Genomic DNA, 23,266 nt, shown 5'->3' with positions numbered 1-23,266 from the left:
CTGCCATGGCATGAAATGAGTGTTTTTTGAACTGCTTAGCACCTTAATCACCTAGTTAATTAAGTACGCATGGAGGCAGTGATGAACTTATTACACCAACTCATCTTTGTGAATTCTGACTCAGTTTCACTACTGCAAACTAAAAAAAACAAAGGTCATAAGTTTCCTTTTAAATTGGAAACTTGGTTCATTGTAAATCCTGTTAGTTCTGCAAAAACCAAAGATCAAAACTTGGGTAAAGTGGAATATGAATTTATTTGTGTTCATGATTCTAAGGCGAAACTCTTCAAAGGCTGGTGATATTCGTAGGAAAAATATAACAAGATTATAGATTAAAAGCTGTTTCTGAATTCCTATAGTAATATAGCCAAAATCTCGCCTTTACTCAGTAAGAGATAAAATATTCATAATTTACTGTTTACCTTTTCAGTATAATTTGAAATGCTGACCTTCTGATCTACTGTACAGTAAACTCCTAACAGCCCTAAAACAGAAGTGCAAATCTCTTCTTCTTCTGGAGATGCTAATTTACATATCGACATCATGGACCAGTTATACATTAACTGATTAAATACTGGCTGTATTACATTTCTTCAGTCATTTAAATTTTTAAAAATATTGTAAGTTAAATAAATGTGCATGCCATTGCACAGTTTCATCTTCAATGTAAATAATGTTAATCATGATAAATAATGAGTCACATTTGCTAGCACCCTTTTCTTTCAAAGATCAAAAGGAACTTGGATAACTCTGGACTCAAAGGTACCTCGAGAGTGGCAGCCTTCCCTGAGAGAGACTAGTGGGAAATCCCAAGCAACAGTAGTTTAAATCAGTGGCTTACAAACTTTTCTGACTAAGATTCACAACATAGATGACCTGGAACGCACATAAATATATGGATACCATGCACACAGCTGTAACAAAAGTTTCATGAATTTATCTTTTTCGGTGGAGGGAGGGTAACAGGGATGGAACCTAGGGGTGCTTAATCACTGAGCTACATTCCCAGCCCTAGGGTCTCACTAAGTTGTTTAGGGCCTTACTAAGTTCCTAAGGTCTGGAATTGTAATCCTTGTGCCTCAGCCTCCTGAGTGACTGGGATTAAAGGTTTGAGCCACAGTGCCCAGCCATGAATTCATCCTTCTTGCATACAATACTTTCTATTGCATTTCTTTATTGTTATTATTATGGCTGTTGTTGCAGTATTGGTGACAATCCACTAAACTGATATCATGAACTGTTTATAGATTACAACAAGTGATATGCAAAATATTGCCTTCAGTGTCCTAGATTTTGTTTTATTTTGTTTTGCTGTTTTTCAGTACTGGGGATTGAACCCAGGAGCACTCTACCACTGAACTGCATCCCCAGCACTTTCTTTTTCTTTCTTTTTTATTTTTTTATTTTTGAGAAAGGGTCTCACTAAGTTGCACAGGTTGGCCTCAAACTTGCGAGCCTCCTGCTTCAGTCTCTCGAGTCACTGGGATTATAGATACACACCACCACACCTGGCAGTCCAAGATTTTGAGGACACTGCACTAGGCATCTTCTTGCCCTCCACATTCTTTCTGGATCACTAATCCTGCCTCCCGGCTTGAGTGACCACCTGTATGCAGGGACTCTGCCCAGACCTCATTTTGAGACCCCAAACACATACACTCAATTACCTATTGGGTGGCTTCACTTGGACATCTCAAATCAACCCTAAAATCATATCTAAAAATGTATTTTGAGTGACCATCCCATCCCCAAACCTTAGTAAATGGCACCAACTCAGCTGTTTAAAACAGAAACCTGGGAGTTATCCCTTTCTCTGACAATCATTTAGTCTTGTTTCTTATAACTTTTAAATTACTTTAGAAACTTCCCACTTCTTTCTATCAACACCCAGTTCCCATTATCACTTTGATGGGGCTACTACCAAAAGCCTTCAGTATCACTCCACTGCAATCAATTCTACCAGAAGCTAGAGTATCTTTCAAAATGCAAATCTAATTACATTATGTGCTTCCTTGGAATGCCAATAGCCTTAGGACAGAGCCCCGACTCCCTAACATGGCTCTTTGGCCTCCTTGCCCAATTCTCCAGCCTTGGCACCTGCATATCTCCCCCTTATTCTATAGTAGTAGTTTTCAGGTCTGACTGCACATTAGAATCACAAGGGCAATTAAAAAAAAAAAAAAAAGGAAAGAAATACGAGTGCCCAGGCCTCCCTTCAGAACAATTCAATCAGAATCTAATTAGTGACTGTCATGTACAGCCAGAGGGCCTTCTGCTTTAGATATAACGAAGGTCTTTCAGTTGTTCAGGAAAACCCTCACATTCTGGCCTCCAAAGATGCTGCTCCTATACTCTGCCTTCAGGTCTCATGCTAAATGTTGTTTCTTAAAGGTTATGTTCCTTAAATCCCCATATCTGGTGAGGTCCCTGTTGTAAGTTCCTGTGGAATCCTTATTTTCCTTTATTACAACCTAGTGGGTTTTAAAATCTCCTAGCCTAGCACTAGGGGCTAGTCAATAGATATATGCAAACTGAATACAAAAGTAAATTGATTCTAGAAACAGATTTGATACCACTGAGGAAAGCTGGAAACGACAACAATACTGATTTACAAGAAGTAAACCCAAATTTGAAGCATCCTTTGGAAGAAATTCGCCTTTTCTCCATGGAGTATACAAGGTGGTGGCAAGCAGAGGCCACTATTTGTTTCTTCTTATGAAAGCTTTCCCCACAAATATATCTCATCTATATTTTCTTCCCAGTTCATCAAATATGATAGGTGGGAATAGCTGACAATAAGGAGACTAAGCTGCTTTCCCAGAATGACCAAAGTAAACCTGGGGAATCTGGGCCAGATGGGGCCACACATCTCCACCAACACCAGGCCCTTCCGGAGTTCAAAAAGGAACACTGAGATGGTGGAGAAATGCTAAGCTAACAGTCCTGCAGCAGCAACTCCCTAGCCTTATTTCATGCAATGCATATTAAGGTACCCATTAAAGTCTTGTAGTAATCGAAAAAATTATATATGTGCAATGAGAATGAGTTAATGTTAACAGAAGAACCTTAACTTCGGTTTCTCCTGACTTTCTACTTTTAAGTTGCGCCTTAACCTTGCATTTTGGTGGGGTTCTTTACATTTTATATGTAGGTGTAAAGTCATATTTGAGATATAATTCCATTAACCATACAAGCAACTTCATAGTCTGTTATGTTGCATCAACCTTTTCTGTAAAAATAAATTGTTAAGGATATTATTCCTGGAACAGAATAAATTCTTGGAATTACTGAGTAACTTATGTACCATACTACTGTTCCAAGAACACATTACTTATTTTATCATGACAAAGTAAAGTTATTAATCTTCTGGCTTCCATTTCAACAATGAGAAATGTTATAAGATGCACAGACACCTGCATTACATTTCAGTTCGACTTTATATCATCCATAAACATCTCTGTTTTGGACACCTCATCCAAACAAATGCTCACAGAATACTCTATGTAGCATTCGATTTTATGAAACTATAAAAGTTCCTTGCTGTTAATTACAGAGACAAATGTCTCATCACACATTTGGTTAGCAGATAGCATAATTAGTTTTCTCCATTAACCTTTCAGATATAAAATTTGATTTCCAAGTAAAAAACACTGTAAAACCCTTGGAACTCAAATCACACAGTATATTTGTACATGTTTGAAAAATGTAATATTAAGAGAACAATTTTATAGATTCTTATTTACAAGGATACTGACTGTCTAGAATACTAAAGAAAATCTGTCTAAACTTTTTAATGATTTTAAAATATATTATAAAATACACATGTAATAAGCTACCCTTTGTATAATAAGCTGCCCTTTGTATAGAAAGGAGTCACAGCAACCTGACCATCAATGGAATGTGCCCTTGATCTCTTCTAGTCATGGCCTTGTAGTTGAATTGGATCATCATCGCCTCTCATTCATAAGACAGACAAACAAGGAATAGACAACAAAGGAAGGGTTTTCAGCTGATGACAATGGAACACAGCTATATCTACCACATAAAGTTTTTAGCAATGGCAGACCACATATGCAAAGGTGGCCCCCTTAAGAGATTACTGATTAGCAACATCATAGCAGTTAGTTTTGCAAATATACTGAGGTTCACACATGACACAAAAATCACCTAAAAACACATCACTCGGAACATACATATTCACATTAATAAGTATTGTCACTATTTTATGTCCAAAGTTAAATTCCATAAGATGACTGATCCCACAACCATGGCTTACTAAGGACTATGTGCTATAGCTCATATATGTAAGGGGCATTTTTTGACTGTCATGTCTAGATGGGGAGCCATTGACATTTATGTATGTTTACGCTGCTAACGTTTTGAGGGTAGATAGGATGAAAACCTCATGCACTGCTGCATGGGACAGTCTTGCACAACAAAACTCAACTAAATGCACTGTCAAACTCAGATTAGCCAATAACTCGTGGGAAATTATGTTTTAACATGGTATTTGTTTATTTATTCAAAAACTGTTATTAAGAGTCTACTTTGTGCCAAGTATTACACATTAAGAATATTTACATTTAGTTCAACATCTCTAGTAATAAGAGAAATGCAAATCAAAACCACCCTAAGATTCCATCTCACCCCAATTAGAATGGCGATTATCAAGAACACAAGCAACAACAGGTGTTGGCGAGGATGTGGGGAAAAAGGTACACTCATACATTGCTGGTGGGGTTGCAAATTAGTGCAGCCACTCTGGAAAGCAGTATGGAGATTCCTCAGAAAGCTTGGAATGGAACCACCATTTGACCCAGCTATCCCACTCCTTGGCCTATACCCAAAGGACTTAAAATCAGCATACTACAGAGATACAGCCACATCAATGTTCATTGCTGCTCAATTCACCATAGCCAGATTGTGGAACCAACCTAGATGTCCTTCAATTGATGAATGGATAAAGAAACTGTGGCATATATATACAATGGAATATTACTACACCATAGAGAATGATAAAATTATGGCATTTGCAGGCAAATGGATGAAACTGGAGAATATAATGCTAAGTGAGATAAGCCTATCTCAAAAAACTAAAAGACGAATGATATCGCTGATAAGTGGATGAGGACATATAATGGGGGGAGAGAGGGGTTAGTGTTAGTGTTAGGGTTAGGGTTAGGTTTAGGGTTGGGGTTAAGGAGGGTGGCAAGAATGGAGGAAGGAAGGACTGTATAGAGGGAAAAGAGGTGTGGGAGGGATGGGGGGGAAGGAAAAAAATAACAGAATGAATCAAACAACATTACCCTATGTAAATTTATGATTACACAAATGGTATGCCTTGACTCCATGTACAAACAGAGAAACAACATGTATCCCATTTGTTTACAATAAAAAAAAAAGAATATTTACATTTAAAAATTTAGACCCAGAAGTTTTGCCCTGAACGAACTCAAGTTGAGCCTGGAGGGATAAATAAAGGAGGACCATGCAAACAAGTACTAGAGGTCACTCTAGGCCAAGAGACCAGCAGTGGATATGCCAAGGCCACAGCATTGCAATGTTCCACGGGTGCCTCTGTATGGTGCAATGTGAGTCTGCAAGGCCCTGGTGGGTGGAGGCCAGTCTACACACAGGAGAATGGTAGTGCATTCTATTTCAGAGGTAGAGATTAAAGGGGGGGTTCTTATTAACTTAATAGAAAATATACACAGTTAAAAGTAACTCCATTGTTTGTGTTGACATCTTTCACTCCTGATATATGGGGTTCAAATAAGAAAGATGTATGAATTTCCACCAGTTGAGCCAGGATGAGAATTTAGAGGTAAAAGCTGAATAATAAAGTTTCCAATTGGTTGACTGTACTTTTTATTAAATTTAAAATCAGTTTCCTCTTTCATTCATCAAGCATTTATTGGTTGTTATGTGATTAGCATACTGCTGGGCAGTGGGGACACAGTGATGATCTTTAGAGAGTTTATAATCCATTGGGGGATGTATGTAAGTAAACTAATAATGCCTTTGCTTTGACAGGGTTAGGCACAGCATACTGCAGAAGGGGAGGGGGAAATCTGTAGGCTACCTGGAGGAGGAGCATCAACTTGGCGTCTCAAGGGAGGAGAGAGAGCCAGGCAAAAAGTGAGGAATGGGTGGCAAGTGTGGAATTCCAAGTACATCTATGCAGTCACTGAGGTGAGAAAGTACATGGTCTAAAATGTCAGGAAGCAGGGCCACTGGAGGAATGCAAACTGGTCTGGTATGGCTGAGCCTGGAAGGTGAGACAGAATAGGTCAGGAAAAAACTGCAAGAACCAGACAGGTGATAGCTCATACAGGGCCCTGGTTGTCATGCTAAGGATTTCAGGTCTTAACATGAAAGCATTAGATGATGAAGAATTTCAGGCAAAAGAGCAACCCAAATTGTATGCAAAACTGGAAGGAGCCTAAAGGCGCCCCCTAAATCAACTGCTATGTGTTTGGGCTTCTGCGTCCCCAGGCCAGCTCTGCCTGCTATTGCCAATGCATCCCTTCTCAGGTTGTGTCCCCTCCAATAATCTGTTACTTATAAGGAAAACAGTCTTACTGTGTCAATGTTCTAGGTCTATTTTTAACTTTGAGATGCAAAACACACTGTTCCAAAATCTTTATTTTATCTTATAGATGGTTACATTATTTTCTTCCAAAATAAAATCATATTCCCAAGGGAACCAAAAAAGGCTAAATTGTCAATAGATCTCCTTGGATTTTGCCTTTCGGGGATTTTTTTTTTTTAATGACTTGGTCATAATCAGTGTAGAAACATAAAAAATCACAACATATCACACTTTTTCCATATGGGGCAGTTGCTAAACCACACCAAGCTTTCCTGAGAAACAAATAAACAAATTTTCCTCAACACAAATGCTGCCACTGCCTTGGTAAACCAATGCAGGCTGGATGTCAGCCCCATGCACCCCTTGCTGGGCACCATGGGTAGGTACAACTTGAGCAGCTATATGTAGGGCTCTGTTCCCTCAGAAATGTAACAGTCCTTAAGGTTTGCTGGCATTCTCTAATGCATGGCTTTATTTTCTTAAATTAAGATTGAAAAACTTGTCTCATGTAGACTCCTAGGAATGGACAATGTCAACACTCATTTTCAGATGGCCAGTGTAATCTTAGGCACCTCTGTAATACTGTATCAGTATCACATCCCAATACAAAGTGAACAGAACACGTGGTTTTTCACCTGTGTTGGTGTTTTTATATGAGTTTCTCTCCTTTTTGAGCTTTTCTAGATTTGTAAAAATTTCAAGTTGTATGTTATAAGTCATCATCAGAAATCCCAAATTTCTACTCTCGTATATTACAAAATCTTCAAATTCTATGAGATATATTTTAGTTTGGCTCACCAAATCTCTCTAAAGTCCCACTATGGTAGTACATTTTAGGATGAATCTTCGCAGACTAGTATGACAGCACCAAACATATTCACATATTTAAATAACAAATATTTAAACATCTATCAGCTGAGTATGATTATAAACATAGCACTGTGCTAGGTGCTCCTGAAGACCCAAAAAAGAATCCAGGCCACACTTGCCCTCTAGGATCTGACGATCTGCATTAGGACAAATGAGGAGAGATGGTGCAAATAAACAGGCAGGATTCAATGTGGCAATGGTTAAGATGGGGTGGAGGAGGATATGCAGGGTGACCTGGAACACAATAAGGTCAGGCAGAAAAGTAAGTAAATATTAGGTTGTACATAGTAAGTGCCAGAAAAGAGTGATGTTATTATTTAGTACTGAAGTGTACTTCTAATTTGCAAAGAGACAAAAATGGGGATAACAAAGATAAGAATACAGTGTTTTCTAGTTTGAAAAAGTCCTTTCCTGTATAGGATTTTCTATGTGCTACAGAAGAATCTGATGGTCTGAACAACATAATTCTACTATAGAAGGTAAAGAAAACTCTTCAAGAGTTTTGTCCAAGGTGTTATTAACTGATAACTTGAGATCAAACCAAGTTTTCTGCTTCTCAATCTGACTTTTCTCTACTGTGCTATAAATTTTTCATGGACTCTAGACTCAAGTTTGCATCCCTTCACTGAGCATTTAGTAGCCACAGTCTGACCCTACCTGAGTCTTCCCTGCCTCCTACTTCCAGGGAATCTCCTCCCCTTAACCACTCTGCTCCCTAGCAAGCACAACTTGCCCAGGTGAAAGGGGGCTTTTGTAATATACTAAAGTAGCACAGACTTTGGGATTTCTGATGTTGATTTGAGAGACATACTTGAGATACTTTACAAATCTAGAAAAGATCAAAAAGGAGAGAAACTCACATATGAAAGCCAACACAAGACAGGCACCTGGCACATGCCTGTAATCACAGCTACTCAGGAGGCTGAGGCAGAAGGATCAAAAGTTTGAGGCTAGGGCTGGGGATATAGCTCAGTGGGTAGAGTGCTTGCCTCACAAGCACAAGGCCCTGAGTTCAATACCCAGCACCGCAAAGAAAAAAAAAAAGTTTGAGGTCAACCTGGGCAACTTAATGAGACCCTGTCTCAAGATAAAAAAAATTTAAAAAGGGGGGCTTGGCATGTATCTCAGTTTCAGGGAATGTCTGGGCTCAATCGCAAGTGCCACAAAACAAACACAAAAATAAGAAAGCAAAGCAACACTCATGAAAAACCCTATGCATTCTCATTCTGAAGTACAATGTGGCCTTGGGCAAATCACTTTCATTTCTGACCTTAGATTCCCATTTGCAAAACATGAGCTAGATAACAAAACCTACCTCCTGGTATAACTGCAATAGTGTGCACGTGACACATCAAAGTATTGAGGGGAGCCTAACTACAAATGCCTCCCAAACTTTAGGCAACGAGTAATAAAAAAGAGTGATAAAATCCATATTCACAACTTCCAAAACATTTCTATATTCACACATATATTTAAAGAAGCCATTGGTGCTTAAGTTTTCTAAGACGTTCTCTAAACTTTGCTTGTCTGCAGTTGTTTTTGAAGCCATTTTTTGGACATAAAGTATAAGAAGATATTTTTGGCACTGTATGCAACCTTGGAAACCATCAATTGGGGGTTTTTAAATGGTGACTGAGGGCACCCTAACAAGCTGCAGAGGCCTGCAGAGGAATGTGAGATGTCTGTAAGAATCTGTGGGTCTCCTCAGTCTGTCTTTTTTTCCTCTTCTTTATTGGTGGTGAACCCAGGATCTCGTACATGCTAGGCAAGCGCTCTACCACTAAGTCACACCTCCAGCCTTCCTCAGCCCTTATTGGAGCAGCTTTGTTCTCCTTACATCCACTGTGCATAATGGGAGTGCACTGAACAAAGCATGTGATGTGGTTAAGGACATGGTTTTAGAGAGAAAGATGCTGGTTTGTATTATGGGTCTGCTACTAAGCAACTTAGTTAACTCAAATTTTTCATCTATGGAAAGGGAATGACAATACCTTTCTCAGGACAATTAATGGAACGACATTTACAAAGTTCTTAGCCTAGTTCTTAGCATGCAGCAAGTTCTTGATAAATGATACCCCACCTTGGCCACATTCCTAACCCTAAGAGACATTCCTAGTGTTCTGTTCCTTTCAGTCCACCATCAAAAAGGGAGAGAACTGGCAAGAAAAAGGAGAGGGACATAGAACACTTTGAGACTACAGTAATGATGATGAAGCTTCTGAGAAGAGAACAGAGGTGAAACACTGGTTTCCAAATGATGGAATTTCAGGAGTTCTTCCTTTTCCCCTCTCTTGGCTCCCTTAACCTTTCACTATTCAAGGTTGGGTCCCACTTGTATACTCTTGCCACAGATGAAGCAGCATGCCTCTTGGGAGGAGGGCCCAGCTCTAGCCCTTTGAGACCAGGCAAGAACTGAGGTGAACTCCAGGCCACCAGACCCCAGGAAGAGTGCCCATGTTCCACACACGGCTGTGCCCCATTCTCCAGGGAGGAACATTACACGACATTAGGGGCAAAATCCATAATTTGTAAACTTATGTAGGAATTTTCTGTGTGTCCTTTTTGGGGAGATTCTGAGGACCCTGGTGGGACAGTCATCAAGAAAGTCACTGATAAGAGATTTAAAAACCCACAGATCTCAATCCTGCTCAATTGGCATGGATACCACACCATGTGCTTCATCCACTGAAAGCTGTATAACTAAACTGAATATTAAAAAGAACAACTAAAACAGACGTGGCATATACATAATTGGAGCTCAATAAATATTTGTTGAATGAATAATTATATGATATTTGAACACCTGAAAAAGAAAACATTTCAAATTTATGCAATATTAATAGAAAATCTAAACTAAAATCCAACATACAAGACTTCATTTAATAATTATATTGTTATGAATAAAAAATTAATTGCCTCATTAAAATACTTTTAAGAAGCGTCCTCTTACCAGTTAAAGTGTCCTCAATGATCTGTGAATTTGCCTGCCTCAACATGGTAGAGGGGAAACTTAGGATAGGAGGCCTGAGTTTACTCCAGGTTCTGCTATTTATGAATAAATCACTTCGCTCTGAGCTTCAGTTTCCATTATTATGGGAATAATAATGATAAGTACCCTGACTACCTCAAGGGTAAACTATTAAAAATCCTAAGAGATAATAGATGAGAAAGCACTTTCTAAACCATAAGGTAAACCACTTACTCTCTAATTAGAATGATGCTTATCATTCTGTTTTGGCTCATATCACTCTTCCCACCAGGAATCTTCTGCCTGTCCAAATCTTTCCCATAGTTCAAGGTCTAGTCTGCACTGGATCCTTCCAACTCTGCTTTGCTCCTTGCCCTGGTTTACAATTGTCATTTAATTACTATTCACCCAGAGAGGTGGTGTGGTGGGGTGTGCAAACTCAGGGAGACCTGCACTGGGACCCTACCTGTGGCAGTCCTATACAGAGACCTTTGTCAGGCTACCTTTATGTCTCTAAGCCTTATCTACAAAATAGGGATGATGATGACTATTATAGATCTTCTGTGAAGAGCATATAATTCACGTAAAGTGCTCAACTCCAAGCCTCTCACACCCAGCTCAAACTGCAGCTGTTGTGGTTGTTGCACATTGCTTCTTGAATTTGTCCTGCACACCCATCCCGCCCCACCAACTGGATTTTTGTCCTTGAGAGCATGGGTCCTGTTCTATCCCTTTTTGACCACATTCCCATTCCAGAAAAGTGTTGGGTTCATAGTGTTTTCTCACGAAACCACAGCAGAATTGGTAAAATGAATTGTTTTCTCCCAGATAGTACTCAAATCTTTACTGTAGTTCCGTCAAGCCAGTTTGAGAAAGTCAATGTTCATGGGATAAAGTTACCTCTTCTGACCCTGTTATCAAATTAAAAATGTGTGAGTAATTCCCAAAGCACTTAAGCCATTCACACTCTTGAGCTACCTGACATTTGAATGCACTACCTTAGTTAAAAGTCTAAAAATGTTCCAGAGAAAAGACTGATGTGGGAAACTCTGCCAAATTCTGGAGCACTCTCTTTTCCCCTGGGACATGAACTTTAATCTTACAGACACAGTGTCAAAGATAACACTACATCTGAAAGCAGAAAGTCCTAAATGACATCACGGAGGCTATGTGTTGGTACTTTGCTACAGACGAAAAAGTTCTGGAATTTAGGTCTCTAGCTCTCCTAGATGTCATAAGCTTCATATTATAAGTAATATTACAAGAAGACTTGCAATTTACAAGACAAACCTGATTTAAATCTGTTTTAAGGAGAGTATCTACAAAAATCAGGCTGTCAATGACAAAATTCCTAATTTCAGATGTTATCAGTAACTATTTCCAACTGCTGCAGAAATCATGTTTATATAAACACTTCCACTCTTTCTCAAAATTTGTTCTGAAGATCTCAAAAGACAAATTTTCTTTGGGGACCATATCTGACTTTCCCCAGAAAAGCAGAAGATTTAGAAGTAACCCACAGCACATTCCTGGGCTACTGAATCTTTTGTCTCTTTTTGACCAACCACTTTGAAAGTTCATCCCAGTTTGTCATTTATTGGCATTCTTATACTTCCTCAACTCAAACTAGGAAAAAGGAAAGCAGCAACGTCTGCCACCTTCAATTTACATTTAACTGAATCCTGAGCACTTTGAATCCTGAGAAATCCTCCTGTTCTTCAACCATCCCTTCTTTAGTGCTCACAATTCACTCCAGCATCCAAATTACTTTCCAAGCACACAACAGAACAGGGGTTGCAGGGAGACCTTCACTGGAGGAGAACTAAATCAAGGACAGGAAGTTCTATTTGTATGATAAATGCAAATTTTCTACTAGAAGACAAATAAATCTTTTATTTCAAAAAACTAACTTGAATGATACTTAAATATAAAAAGTACTGACCACATAAGGGAACGGAAAAGTGTACAATCCAAGAGTTTCTCTTTCTGGACCAGGCAGTTCACTTGATAGCCTTGTGGGTTTTAGTTCTCTCAATAGTCAACAAGTGCTGTGAGCAGTGCTGGCCTCAGTAATATTCTCTCCCTCAAAGGAGAGATCCATGAGTGTTCAATGCTCACGAAGAAAAACTGATGTTTCCCTCCTATTTCCTCTCTTAAGTATCTATTTGTGTCCTCTCAGCCCTTTGCAACTCAGTCTTCTTTTCCCTCAAAGTGAAACGGAGATCCTGATGAGAGCATACTATACCCTCCAGCTGTCATGATGTTTCAATTTGAAGGGCTATCACACTGGTCTGAGCAGGGATCTGGCCCTTGCTCTTCCGACTTTCTCTCATGTTCCTGGTTGTGCAGCACCTAGCTTGCACCCTACTACTCGGGGTTACAGAGTATTCCAGATGGGCAAAGTTGAAGCCAAATGCCACTATTTATGGTCTACCCTGATTTTATTGGCTCTTTACTCTTAGAGAAAAAAAAAAAAAAACCCTAAATGGTTTCAGTTTTGGTTCATCATCTGCAAATATCAAACTGCTTATCCATAGTACTTTGTGTACAGTATTCGTACCAAAACTACACATGGATGGAATGGTGACAATTTTGGCTCCCTACTCATCTGCAGAGTAACGACACTTGCTGGAAGGTCTTGGAGACTCTGCCTTTGTTCTGTTTGTTCCTGAGGTGAGCCAGGAACTAGGATGGTAGGAGAAAGGGAGGGCCATTCTCCCTGACCAGAAATATCGGTAAGAAAGGAACACAAAGCCAGGAAAATGAGGAGATGCTCACTGATAACTAGCACTATCAAGAGGTGGTTAGGCAAACAGTCACACTTTTATTTTCCTTATGCTTTCTGACTGTAGATTTAATTTAATTTTGTCATGGCAGGATTACCAACCAGGCCACAGAGGTGAGGGGACATTATAATAGGACAGCACATTAATCCTCTATCCCACCCAAGGCCTAAGCAAAACCAAACAAATAGCAGCTTCCTGGAAATTGAATTTCTGTTATCCAGATGTCAAAGATGTAATACCCCAATTACACAAACTATTGCCAGTGAAGCATGCCAGCGAATATGCAATGTAAATGGGGTGAGCACAGAGCGACAAAATTGCATGGTCAGCATCTGGCTCTGTGAGTGAGTGATAATTAGCACTGTGTGTAGACACTAATAAACATTTATGTCTGAAATTACAACTTTTAGCAATGTTAATAAGGGATATATTGGCAATCTGTAAAATAAAAGGTCTTGAAAAGAATGTCATACATTAAGCAATGGCAGACATTTCCCGATCTCACACAATCTCTTTTTCCCCCCAATTGCAAATGGCCACGCGGTTTTACTAAGGAATTAATTGACATAGGAACCTACCTAAAAAAATGGGTTGTGTCTCTTTGGCCTCCCCATTAACATCGTTGCTGAATTCTGAGATCTTATATACCTCATGGTGATAATCTGGTGTGAGAAAACAATAAAAAATTAGAATTATATTGACCTCAAGATAGGAATAAACAATGAAGTCTAGACTTTCATTCTGTTACAATTTATAAATGCTTTTGAAAACTTATTAATCACAAAATTTGTAGTCAATATAATCCCTAAAACTTTGCTTACTATGAAGTCCACAAAACTGATTGATTACTTTGACCTTAGAAAACAGCTAGGCTTGGTTACATGGTCTTCATGGTCAATTCTGCCCACAGATGCCAATTATTAGGTTTCTTTTCTTTTGAAACAGCAAGTATACTTATAAGGAAAAGAAAAATCTTGCAAATCATAGGCCAGGGAGGTTTCCAAATTTATCTCCACAACCCATTTTTATGAGCATATCAATAGTATGCTTTAGAGTTACCTGGCATTCTCAGTTTACCCAGAAAATCAGTCTTCAAGCTGCTTAGAGGCAAGCACCTATGAAAAATAGTAATTTGTTGCTTCAAGTACAGTATAATTTCAAAGGAAGCAAGATTTTCATCTTTCACACAAGTAGATCTTTCTCATTCAACTACTGCACCTTATTTAATGTGAAGGGCTTATTTTCTAAAAAATGCACCTGCAAAGCAGAGAGAAGACTCAGACCCACGATTGAAAAAAAAGGGAAAAACTTGCTGTCATCAAAGTTTAAAACATAATATTTTATACGCTTCTCTCTGTTTGGAGGCTACTGCTCTTTGGCAATCTTCTTACAAAGCAGCATCACCTACAAATATTACTAGAGTTTTCTTCTTACCATCTATTTCATTTTTTTTTTTAAGATTTAGATGTCACAGAACACTGTCCTTAAAGTTACTCTCACTTTTAAGATAAAGTGGTATGCTCCCTGAGGTCATAAATAAGAAAGCAGCCTATATTCCTGAATGAATCAGAAAGCACCAACAGGACAGTCACAGGGAGAGACTTTAAAGTACAAATAACTGAGTAATCAACACTCCTATGGGGGGGGCATTTACAAAGAAAGAAGAGCCAAACAGTTTACATAAATAAACTATTCCAGGCCTCTTTCATTTAACAGTGCCCACACTAAATTAGGGGAAACAGAGATGAGTAGGTCCTCAAAATGTCTATAATTAAACCATTCTCAGACTAACCAAAAGCGGGCTTTATTGAATCCACATCTCAGTCAGTTTAGTTTAGTTTGAAAAACTTGATTACTTGCAATTGCCCTTCAATTTCCATCAGTTTACATGTGACTTCTGCAGGTTGTTAAAACAACTGTATGGCTCTTTACTCAGATGCCAAGGTTAGATAAAACAACCCAGGAAAAGTGGACAGGTTCTGCGCCTTGGCTTTGACCTCGAATTGATTCAAAGGTATTTAAACAGGGTGGGTCTAAACTCAATATTAGGACTTGTGACATTACAATGAAAAAAAAAAAAAAAAAGCCACCTGCCTCCTATTTAAAGTGACACAATGCGTTCTGACATATTTTCAAGTCTGCTCTTCTCTTTAGTTCTCATCATTTTTTAAAGAGTCAAATCAGGAAGACAGACTCTAACAAGTAACTGGGCACACACAAGACTGGATTCAACTTTCCCCTTCCCTGACAATAAGAAAGCCCCGAGTGTCATGTACACCTGTTCAATGGTCAGGAACTGGTTGGGTTTTATTTTATTTTAACAAGACTCATCTCACTGTTATGTGCTAATCTAAAACACCTTTCCAACTCAAATCAGCCAGCTAGAAAAGATGTTAGATGTCAACAATTCTGCTTGGGGCTTGGACACCTCATGAGGTTCTTTCTCCTTAAAAAGAACAACGATCGTCTTTCCCCGCTTCTCTTTGGGGGAAAAGCAAAACAAAACAAACAGCAAATCCCCGGTCCGCGGGTCCGCGCTCGGCCTGAGCAGCCTTGGCCGCTCCAGCCCGGCCCCGCAGCACCCCCGGGAGGGCTCGGGCCCCCCGGTGTCATTGTTTGCTAATTTCCTGACGTGCCCTCCGACTTGTTTACGTTAAATAACACCCAGTCTCACCCGCACAACTTTCCCCGACGCGGGCGGGAGCGGCCGCCGGCCCCGGGCTCTGACGGAGAAGGGGGTCCGGCGGGCGCGCCCCCGGCGTGGACCCCGCGGGCGGCCGGGCGCGCGGGGCCGAGTGCGCGGCGCGCGGCGCTTCCTCCCGCGGCCGGCCGCTTACCTCGGCTCACCAGTTTGAAGCTCTGGGATTTCCTGCTTCTTTTCCTCTCGGAGAACTCCATAGTGCGGGAAAGGCGGCGGCGGGGCTGAGAAGGCGGCGGAGGCTGAGGCGGCGGCGCGGGCTCGTGTCACCGCCGCGGAGCCGCCGGGACCAAGGTCCGCGTCTCAAATCGGCGGGGGGAGGCCGAGGGACGGGAGGAACCACCGCGAGCCCGCTCGGGGGCTCCAGGCGCGGGGCCGGCGGCGCGGGCTCCCGGGAGAAGTTGCCCCCGTGCGGCACCGCCTCCCGGTGCCCTAGGCGCCCCCCCGAGCCGCTCTCATGCCGGCTCGCGGTTTCCAAACGCCGCCCGCCGCAGCCCAACTTTCCGTTGGGAGCGGGCCGAGCGGGGGCGCGGCGGCGGGGAGGGCGCGGCGGCGGCGGCGGCGGCGGGGGTCGGAGCGGCCGGGCGCTCGCCGCGGCCCGCCTGGGCTCAGCCTGCGGACGCGGCTGCGGCGGCGGCCCCGGGGACGCGGCGGGCGGGCTGGCGAGCCGAGAGAGGGCGGCGGCGGGTGCGGAGCCGGCCCGGGCGCTGACCGCCCCCGCGGGAGGAGGGGCGCCGGCGGAGGGGGCGGCGCCGCCGGGACCCCGGGGCCACCTGCTGGCGGAGCCCGGCCGTCGCCATCCCCGGGGGCCGCCGCCACCGGCCTGGCCGCGCGGCGCCCCGAAGAGGCGCGGAGGCCGCGGCGCAGCGCCCTGGCCCGGGCCCGCCGGCCTGTCCCCGGGACTCGGGGCTGCTTTCGGGGTCTCGGCTCACAGAGCCCACTTGCCTGCCGCCCTCCGCCGCTCCCCAGCGGGGATCTTCTGCTTGTACACGGTCCAGGGATCGTGGACCCTCAATAATGGCCAGCCCACTCCTGGCCTGAGAGCTGGGATGTGAAAGGGCCAGCCTCACGGATTTTAGGCAAGTTTTAGGCGGTGGGGGGAACTTGCCCATCTGCGCTTTGCAAGGAAACGAAAAGAGATTTTAGAATTTATTGGTGGGAAGAATATAGAAAAGAAAGAGCTTCGATTCTAAATTTACCCCCATCCTGGGGACTGTAAGGAAGCTCCCGAGTTATAGACTAGCAGAGCACTTGCAGTGTGAGCTTGGAGAGGGTGGAAGGAGGAGGGGTGCTTGATGGCCCTGTGCACTGGTCATGGCAGGTGCAGGGGACTCAGCCATTTGATGTAAAATGCAAAAATAATCGACATAAACAGCAGTTATTAGTTTTGTGTAATATTCTCGGGAGCGAAGAGCGCCCTACGGCACCATTTCTTGTTCACAACATCTTTAGAGTGGGACTAGAAAAGAATTTTACAGCACCTGGGAATGGCAGTACAGCAACATGATCTAACATGCTTCAAAGTACTGCCGCCAAACTGATTATTTCTAGACTAAAATACAAAGAATAAAGAGGTGGGCTGCTCCCCCAGCACAGTGGCGAATTCAGATGGCCTCAAAAGGCAGAGAGGAAAGAGGAACAGGGTTAATAAATGTGATGTGTGATGAATCCCTTCCCGGTTCCCACTCAAAGAGAAGAACTACTAATATTGAACAGGGACACAGGAGTAGGCAACTACCAGGGAAGGGGGAAGTTGGAAGCAACTAGCATAGACAGATACCTGGAAGCATATCCAAAAAACAGAATAAGCAGCAAACCAAGTGGTGGCAGCAGGATAGGTGCACATCCTGAGGTCTCAGGTGGCATGCAGCAGCAGATGGGGAGGCTGGTTCTACCTGGCTTGGAAGTGAGAGGGAGAAAGTTTCATTCAGTTCAGTAAAGCAAATCCTTGAACAAGAGTGTCTTTTTGGGTCACTGTCTCCTATTAGAAGCTCAGTGACCTTTACCCACAAAACATATATGGGACACATGAAATTTTGGATAGATTTCTTTGGACCTCTTGAATCTTCAGGAGTTGATAGAATGGATTAAAATGCTAACAGTGATTAAAGCAACTATCCTAGTTCCTCCCCCTTCTTTAAAACCAGGCTTAAAAACCTGAAACTGTTGGGAATGTTTTTTAAAGAAACAAAATCATACTATTTTCTTTTCTTGGCTGGGACCCATTCTCTTTTTGTGATGCCTTTTTAAATGTTGTCCCTCCGGCCACAGGGCTAAGTACTATACTGATTGAGGAACACTGAGGATTGTTCCTGCCTTGGAGCATAAAATGAGATTTTATTGTGCTTAAACTATGATGAAATAATTGAAGCCCTCATCCCAAGAAGCAAATCCCTAGGGAAGATACTAACAACATTTTCAGTTCAAGTAGGAATGTGAATTCCATTTACCAAAGAGAGTAGTTTTGATGTAGTTAACAAGAAAACATTTAAAAGCAGTATTTAAAAATAAGTCATTTTTCCTTGGCCCTTTTTACCTGGTTTTCCAAAGATGGTCTATGAGTGAGTTGGTCTACTGAGAACCATAACCATGATTATGTCCTATTAACTCTTTAGAGAAAATCAAGAAATATTTACTTACTCTCCACTTTGTGCAAATAATCATGCCTTTATCTAACAAAAATGTATAAATCCATAATATTATAATGTTAAATGAGATTGTTTCAAGTGGTGTCTGTACTAGTCTACTTGGGCTAACTTAACAAAATACCATAGACTGGATGACTTAACAAATTTATTGTCTCATCATTCTGGAAAATAGAAGTCCCAGATTAAGGTTTAGCAGGGTCAGCTTCTCATGAGGTTTCTTTTCCTGGCTTGCAGACTTCCACCTTCTTGCTGTGTGTCCTTACACAGCAGACAGAAAGAGAGAGATCCTCTTATAAGGCTACCTGTTGGATTAGGGCCCTATGCTTACGCCCTCTTTTAACCTTAATTGCCTTGAATTAAAGACTTCCTCTTCAAATACTGTCATATTAGGGGTTAGAGCTTCAACATAGAAATTTTGAGGGAATACAATTCAGTCCATAGCAGTATTGTTTGTTTGAATATCTTGTGTTAGGGTGTCCTAGAAAGTCCTGTGGAAGGTCAGTTCTCTGCCTCAGTACTTCAGAGCTCCCAAAAGCCTCAGAACTGTAAGTTACTAGAGCTCAGGGAAAACTGGTCAAATATTCCATGACATCCTTCAGGCCAAACATCTTATTATATGACCATTCTAAAACCCAGTTGGTTATAAAGATTAAACATAGGTTTTAATTTTTGACAAAGACAGGTAATTTGACTAGAAGACATTCAATAACCATAACATTAATTCTGAGAACTCTCTTTTTGAAAACTGTGTTCACAGACAAATAAATAGCACTATGCAAATGTCCATCTTAATTTAGAGATTTGCTGTCCAATAGAAAAATAATGTCCAATAGAAAAATAGAAAAATCATGGGATTATAGGTGTGAGGCACCTATAATCCCAGCTACCTGTAGGCTGAAGTGGGAGGATGGCAAGTTCAAGCCCAACCTTGGCAAGACCCTATCTCAAAATAAAATAAATGTAAAGTTCTGGGGATTGTAGCTCAGTGGCAGAGTGTGCCTAGGTTCAATCCCCAGTAATGCAAAAGAAAAGAAAAAAGCAGAGCCATATGTAATTGTTTTCAATTAGCCACATTAAAAAAGTAAAGATGAACAGATTATATTTATTTTAAGAATGTTTTAGCTGACTGCAATAAATATTTTGACAATATTGAGATATTTTATATTCTTTTTTGTACAAAATTTTGAAACTGATATGTGGTATGTATTTTACACTTAGAGAACAAATCAGTTCAAACTAGTCAAACTTGAAGTGCTCAATAGCCACATGTAGTTGATGGTTTCCTGTTAGACAACTCAGAGGAACACCATGATTTGAACCATGCTATGGTACATAGATAGGATTACAACTTGATTATTGTTTAACTTTTATTAATAATACCTCAAACGAAGGAAATGAGCAGAATGGTTTTATTGCACTTGAACTTTTCATGAATCTTAGGTCCAGTCCCTAAATAGATTCTGGGGATACTTTAGAAACATTTAATAAGTATAAATTTTAACTTTTAAATATAATAATCAAGTAGATAACTGTATATTAGCTCCTGTTTCTCAATTTGTTCCTTGCCTAATATATCTCCATATTCATTTACTTCCTTAGTTTTGGTGGTTATAATTTTTTAAAAGAAAGTATAAGAGATTACTTAAGTGAAAGTGAGATTTGAGAATGCCACACAAATAATATTGCCTTATAGTTACATGGGGCTTCTCTTTTAGGAGCTCAAGGATATTTATACAAGATCTAATTCTCTTAATCACCCAATGAGATATTAATGTTCCAGTTTTGTAACAGAAAAATCTGTCTTCATGAGACCATTTCTAAGTGAAACTAGAATGGCAAGCCAGTTTCCTGATTCTTCTAAGTGATGAATTAACCTTACTTCCTTTCTCCCATTTAAAAAAAAATAGTTTTTTTCCCACATTTTTTCTTGGTGCATTATAGTAATACATATTAGTGGTATTTGTTTCTACATATTCATACATGCTTGCAAGATAACAATATAATTTAGCCAATATCATTTCCTAGTATTTCCCCTTTCCTTCCTCTTTTCCCTCCCCAGCCCCTTCCTCTTTTGTACTGATCTCCCTTGAATTTTCATGCAATTGTTCCCCCAACATTTCTTTTCCTTTTTCCTCTCTAGCTTGCACTTATGAAAGAAAACTTATCAGATCTAACTTATATACAGTAAGTAATACAAGTGGACACCTCAATTTCTTTTACTTACATAGACAAACGTATACTCCCTCAGGTGAAGATAGAGAACTTTTCCAAGCACACCAGCAGGCTACCTTGAGACCCTTCCCCATAGTACCTCCAACCAGGAAACCACAGTTCTTTTATCATCATAGTACCATAGCTTGGATTTGTCTGTTGTTGAACTTGGTATCAAAGGGACCATATATAGTACGTGTTATTTTGTATCTGTCATCTTTTGCTTAACTTATCTGTGCGAGTCATTCATGATAGTAGTTCATTCCTTTTCATTACTGTACATGATTTCATTATATGTGTATACCACTTTTTTATCCATTCTACTGTCGATGGTTAGTCTCATACACTTCAAGTCTTGGTGAACATAAGCGTACTTTATTGTACATTCATGACTCTAACTGCTGAATCATAGTATATACGTATGTTTGGATTTAGTAAATTACTGTCAAGCTAGTTTTTCTGAGTATTTTTACCAGTTTACACTTCCACTAGCAGTGTATGAGAGTTCTAATTATTCCTTATCTTCACCACCACTTGGCCTTATCAATTCTTCTAATTTTGTGTAGGGGAATAGTGATATCTCATTATCTCATTGAAGATTTTAATTTGTATTCCTCAATTGACCAGTGATGTTGAGCACATTTTCATATTTGTTGGTCCTTTGAGGATAACCTGGTCAAACCTTGCTTTTGTTTTTTTTGACACTGGGGCTTGAACCCTACAGTAGTTTACCATGGAGACACATTCACAACCCTATTTATTTATTTATCTTGTGTGTGTGTGTGTGTGTGTGTGTGTGTGGTGCTGGGGATTGAACCCAGGACCTTGTGCATTCCTGAGGTATATCCCCAGCCTCCTTTTTTATTCTTTATTTTGAGGCAGCATCTTGTCAAGTTGCTTAGGGCCTTGCTTAGTTGCTGAAATTGGCCTCAAACTTGCAATCCTCCTGCCTCATCCTCCCAAGTCACTGGGATTGCAAGTGTACATCACCCCACCTGGCTTGCCTCTTATAAACATTTTGAGTTGCTGATCTTTTTTTTATTAATTGAATGGAGTTCTTCCTATATTCTACATATAACTATTTTATAGGATATTTATATTGTTAATATCTTCTCAGAATCTCTAGCTTGTGTTTTTATTTTTAATGATCTGAATTTTAATGAAGCTATTTATAAATCCTTTTGTCATAGATAGTATCTTGTATTCATATGAACTTAAAAAAAACTTGAATTTGTCAGTATATTGGTTTCCTCAGGCTGTTGTAACAAATTACCACAAACTTGATGACTTAAAGTAATAAAATTTGTTCTTTCACAGCTCTAAAGTCTGGAAGTCTGAAATCAGGGTTTCAACAAGGTTGGGCTCCATCCAGAGGCTCCAAAGGAAATTGGAAGCTGCTGGCTTCCTTGTGTCAAGGCTCAGTCACTCTGATATCTGCCTCTGTCTTCACACCTTCTTCAGATAAGTTTCTCTTTGCCTCTCTTAAGAACTCTTGGGCTGGGGTTGTGACTCAGTGGTAGAGGACTTGCTTAGCATGTGTGAGACATTGGGTTCAATTCATAGCACTGCATATAAACAAATAAAAATAAAGGTTCATCAATGACTAAAAAAATATTTAAAACAAAAAAGAACTCTTATGATAGAATTTAGAATAATCTCCCTATGCTGAGATCATAATTTAATCATACCTGCTAAATTCCTTTTTTTTTTCTTCCCAAATAAGGCAGTGTTCACTGGTTCTAAGGATTAGCATGGGAAGACCTTGTAGGGGTCCATTTTTTTATCCTTATAATCAAATCGACCCTGGAGCAACTAAACCTCAAGACCCGACAGTGATATTACAGGCAAAGTTCTGGCTAGGATTTAGGGGACTTGAGTACAATTACTCATTCAGATATTTAATCTGGGGACTTCAGTTTCCTTATAGAAACTATATAGGCTTATCAACTCTTCAAAATTGTTTGAGATGAAATCCTGCATGCCAAAATTGAGAAGATAAAATGGCATACTTTGCCCTTGGATTGCAATTCTCATTTTTGCCATCAAATGAAGGTTCTAAATAAGTAAATATTTCCTGTAGCATTACGGAGTTCAAACTGTGGGGAACTCCTCTAACTCCTTTGAAACAGTGTGGCATAGTAGTTTGTATACTCTACTATCAGACTTCCTGAATTAGACACCCAGCTTTATTGCTTCCTGGTGTTTAGTTTTGGGCAATGCAGGGTCTGTGTAACACACTATACTATTAGTATTTTGTTCAGGGAAAATTTAATGTAAATTGTTAGCTCACCAATGATATAAATTGTTAACTATTAAAAGGGGTAAAAGAGGTTTCTATAGAAGTAGTAGGTCAAAAAACAGCCACTGCTTTTGGCTGAGGGAAAGTAGACTATAAAGGAACCAAGGAGTAGAAGTAAAGCCCTGCTCTTACTCCAAGGTTGAGATTCAGTTCTCTTGGAAGAACATGTGGCTATCCATTCATTTGTTGAAGGG

At 40.4% G+C, this 23,266-nt stretch overlaps 1 protein-coding gene across 10 annotated transcripts in view; it reads right to left on the bottom strand.

Moving 5' to 3' along the window:
• Bend7 (BEN domain containing 7) overlaps nt 1–16,545 on the bottom strand; it is a 111,868-nt gene extending 95,323 nt beyond the window's left edge. For 2 of the 10 annotated variants that reach the window (XR_007104317.1, XM_047520528.1), the window contains exons 1-2: nt 16,054–16,543; nt 13,795–13,878 (exon numbers count right to left, since the gene is read on the bottom strand). Coding sequence is in view for 7 of the 10 variants with exons in the window: in XM_047520528.1 (XP_047376484.1) it covers nt 13,795–13,878; nt 16,054–16,114 (145 nt within the window). In the remaining 3 variants the exon portion in view is untranslated. Of the gene's footprint in view, nt 1–13,794; nt 13,879–16,053 lie in introns of all 10 variants that reach the window. The other 8 variants (XM_047520526.1, XM_047520532.1, XM_047520525.1 and 5 more) reach the window with 6 other exon arrangements.
• Nucleotides 16,546–23,266: the final 6,721 nt, after the last annotated feature.

The sequence above is a fragment of the Sciurus carolinensis genome, chromosome 12, assembly GCF_902686445.1.
Source record: "Sciurus carolinensis chromosome 12, mSciCar1.2, whole genome shotgun sequence".
NCBI lineage: Eukaryota > Metazoa > Chordata > Mammalia > Rodentia > Sciuridae > Sciurus > Sciurus carolinensis.
The sequence above is the reverse complement of the archived record's forward strand: the minus strand, read 5'-3'. Positions and strand labels throughout refer to the sequence as shown.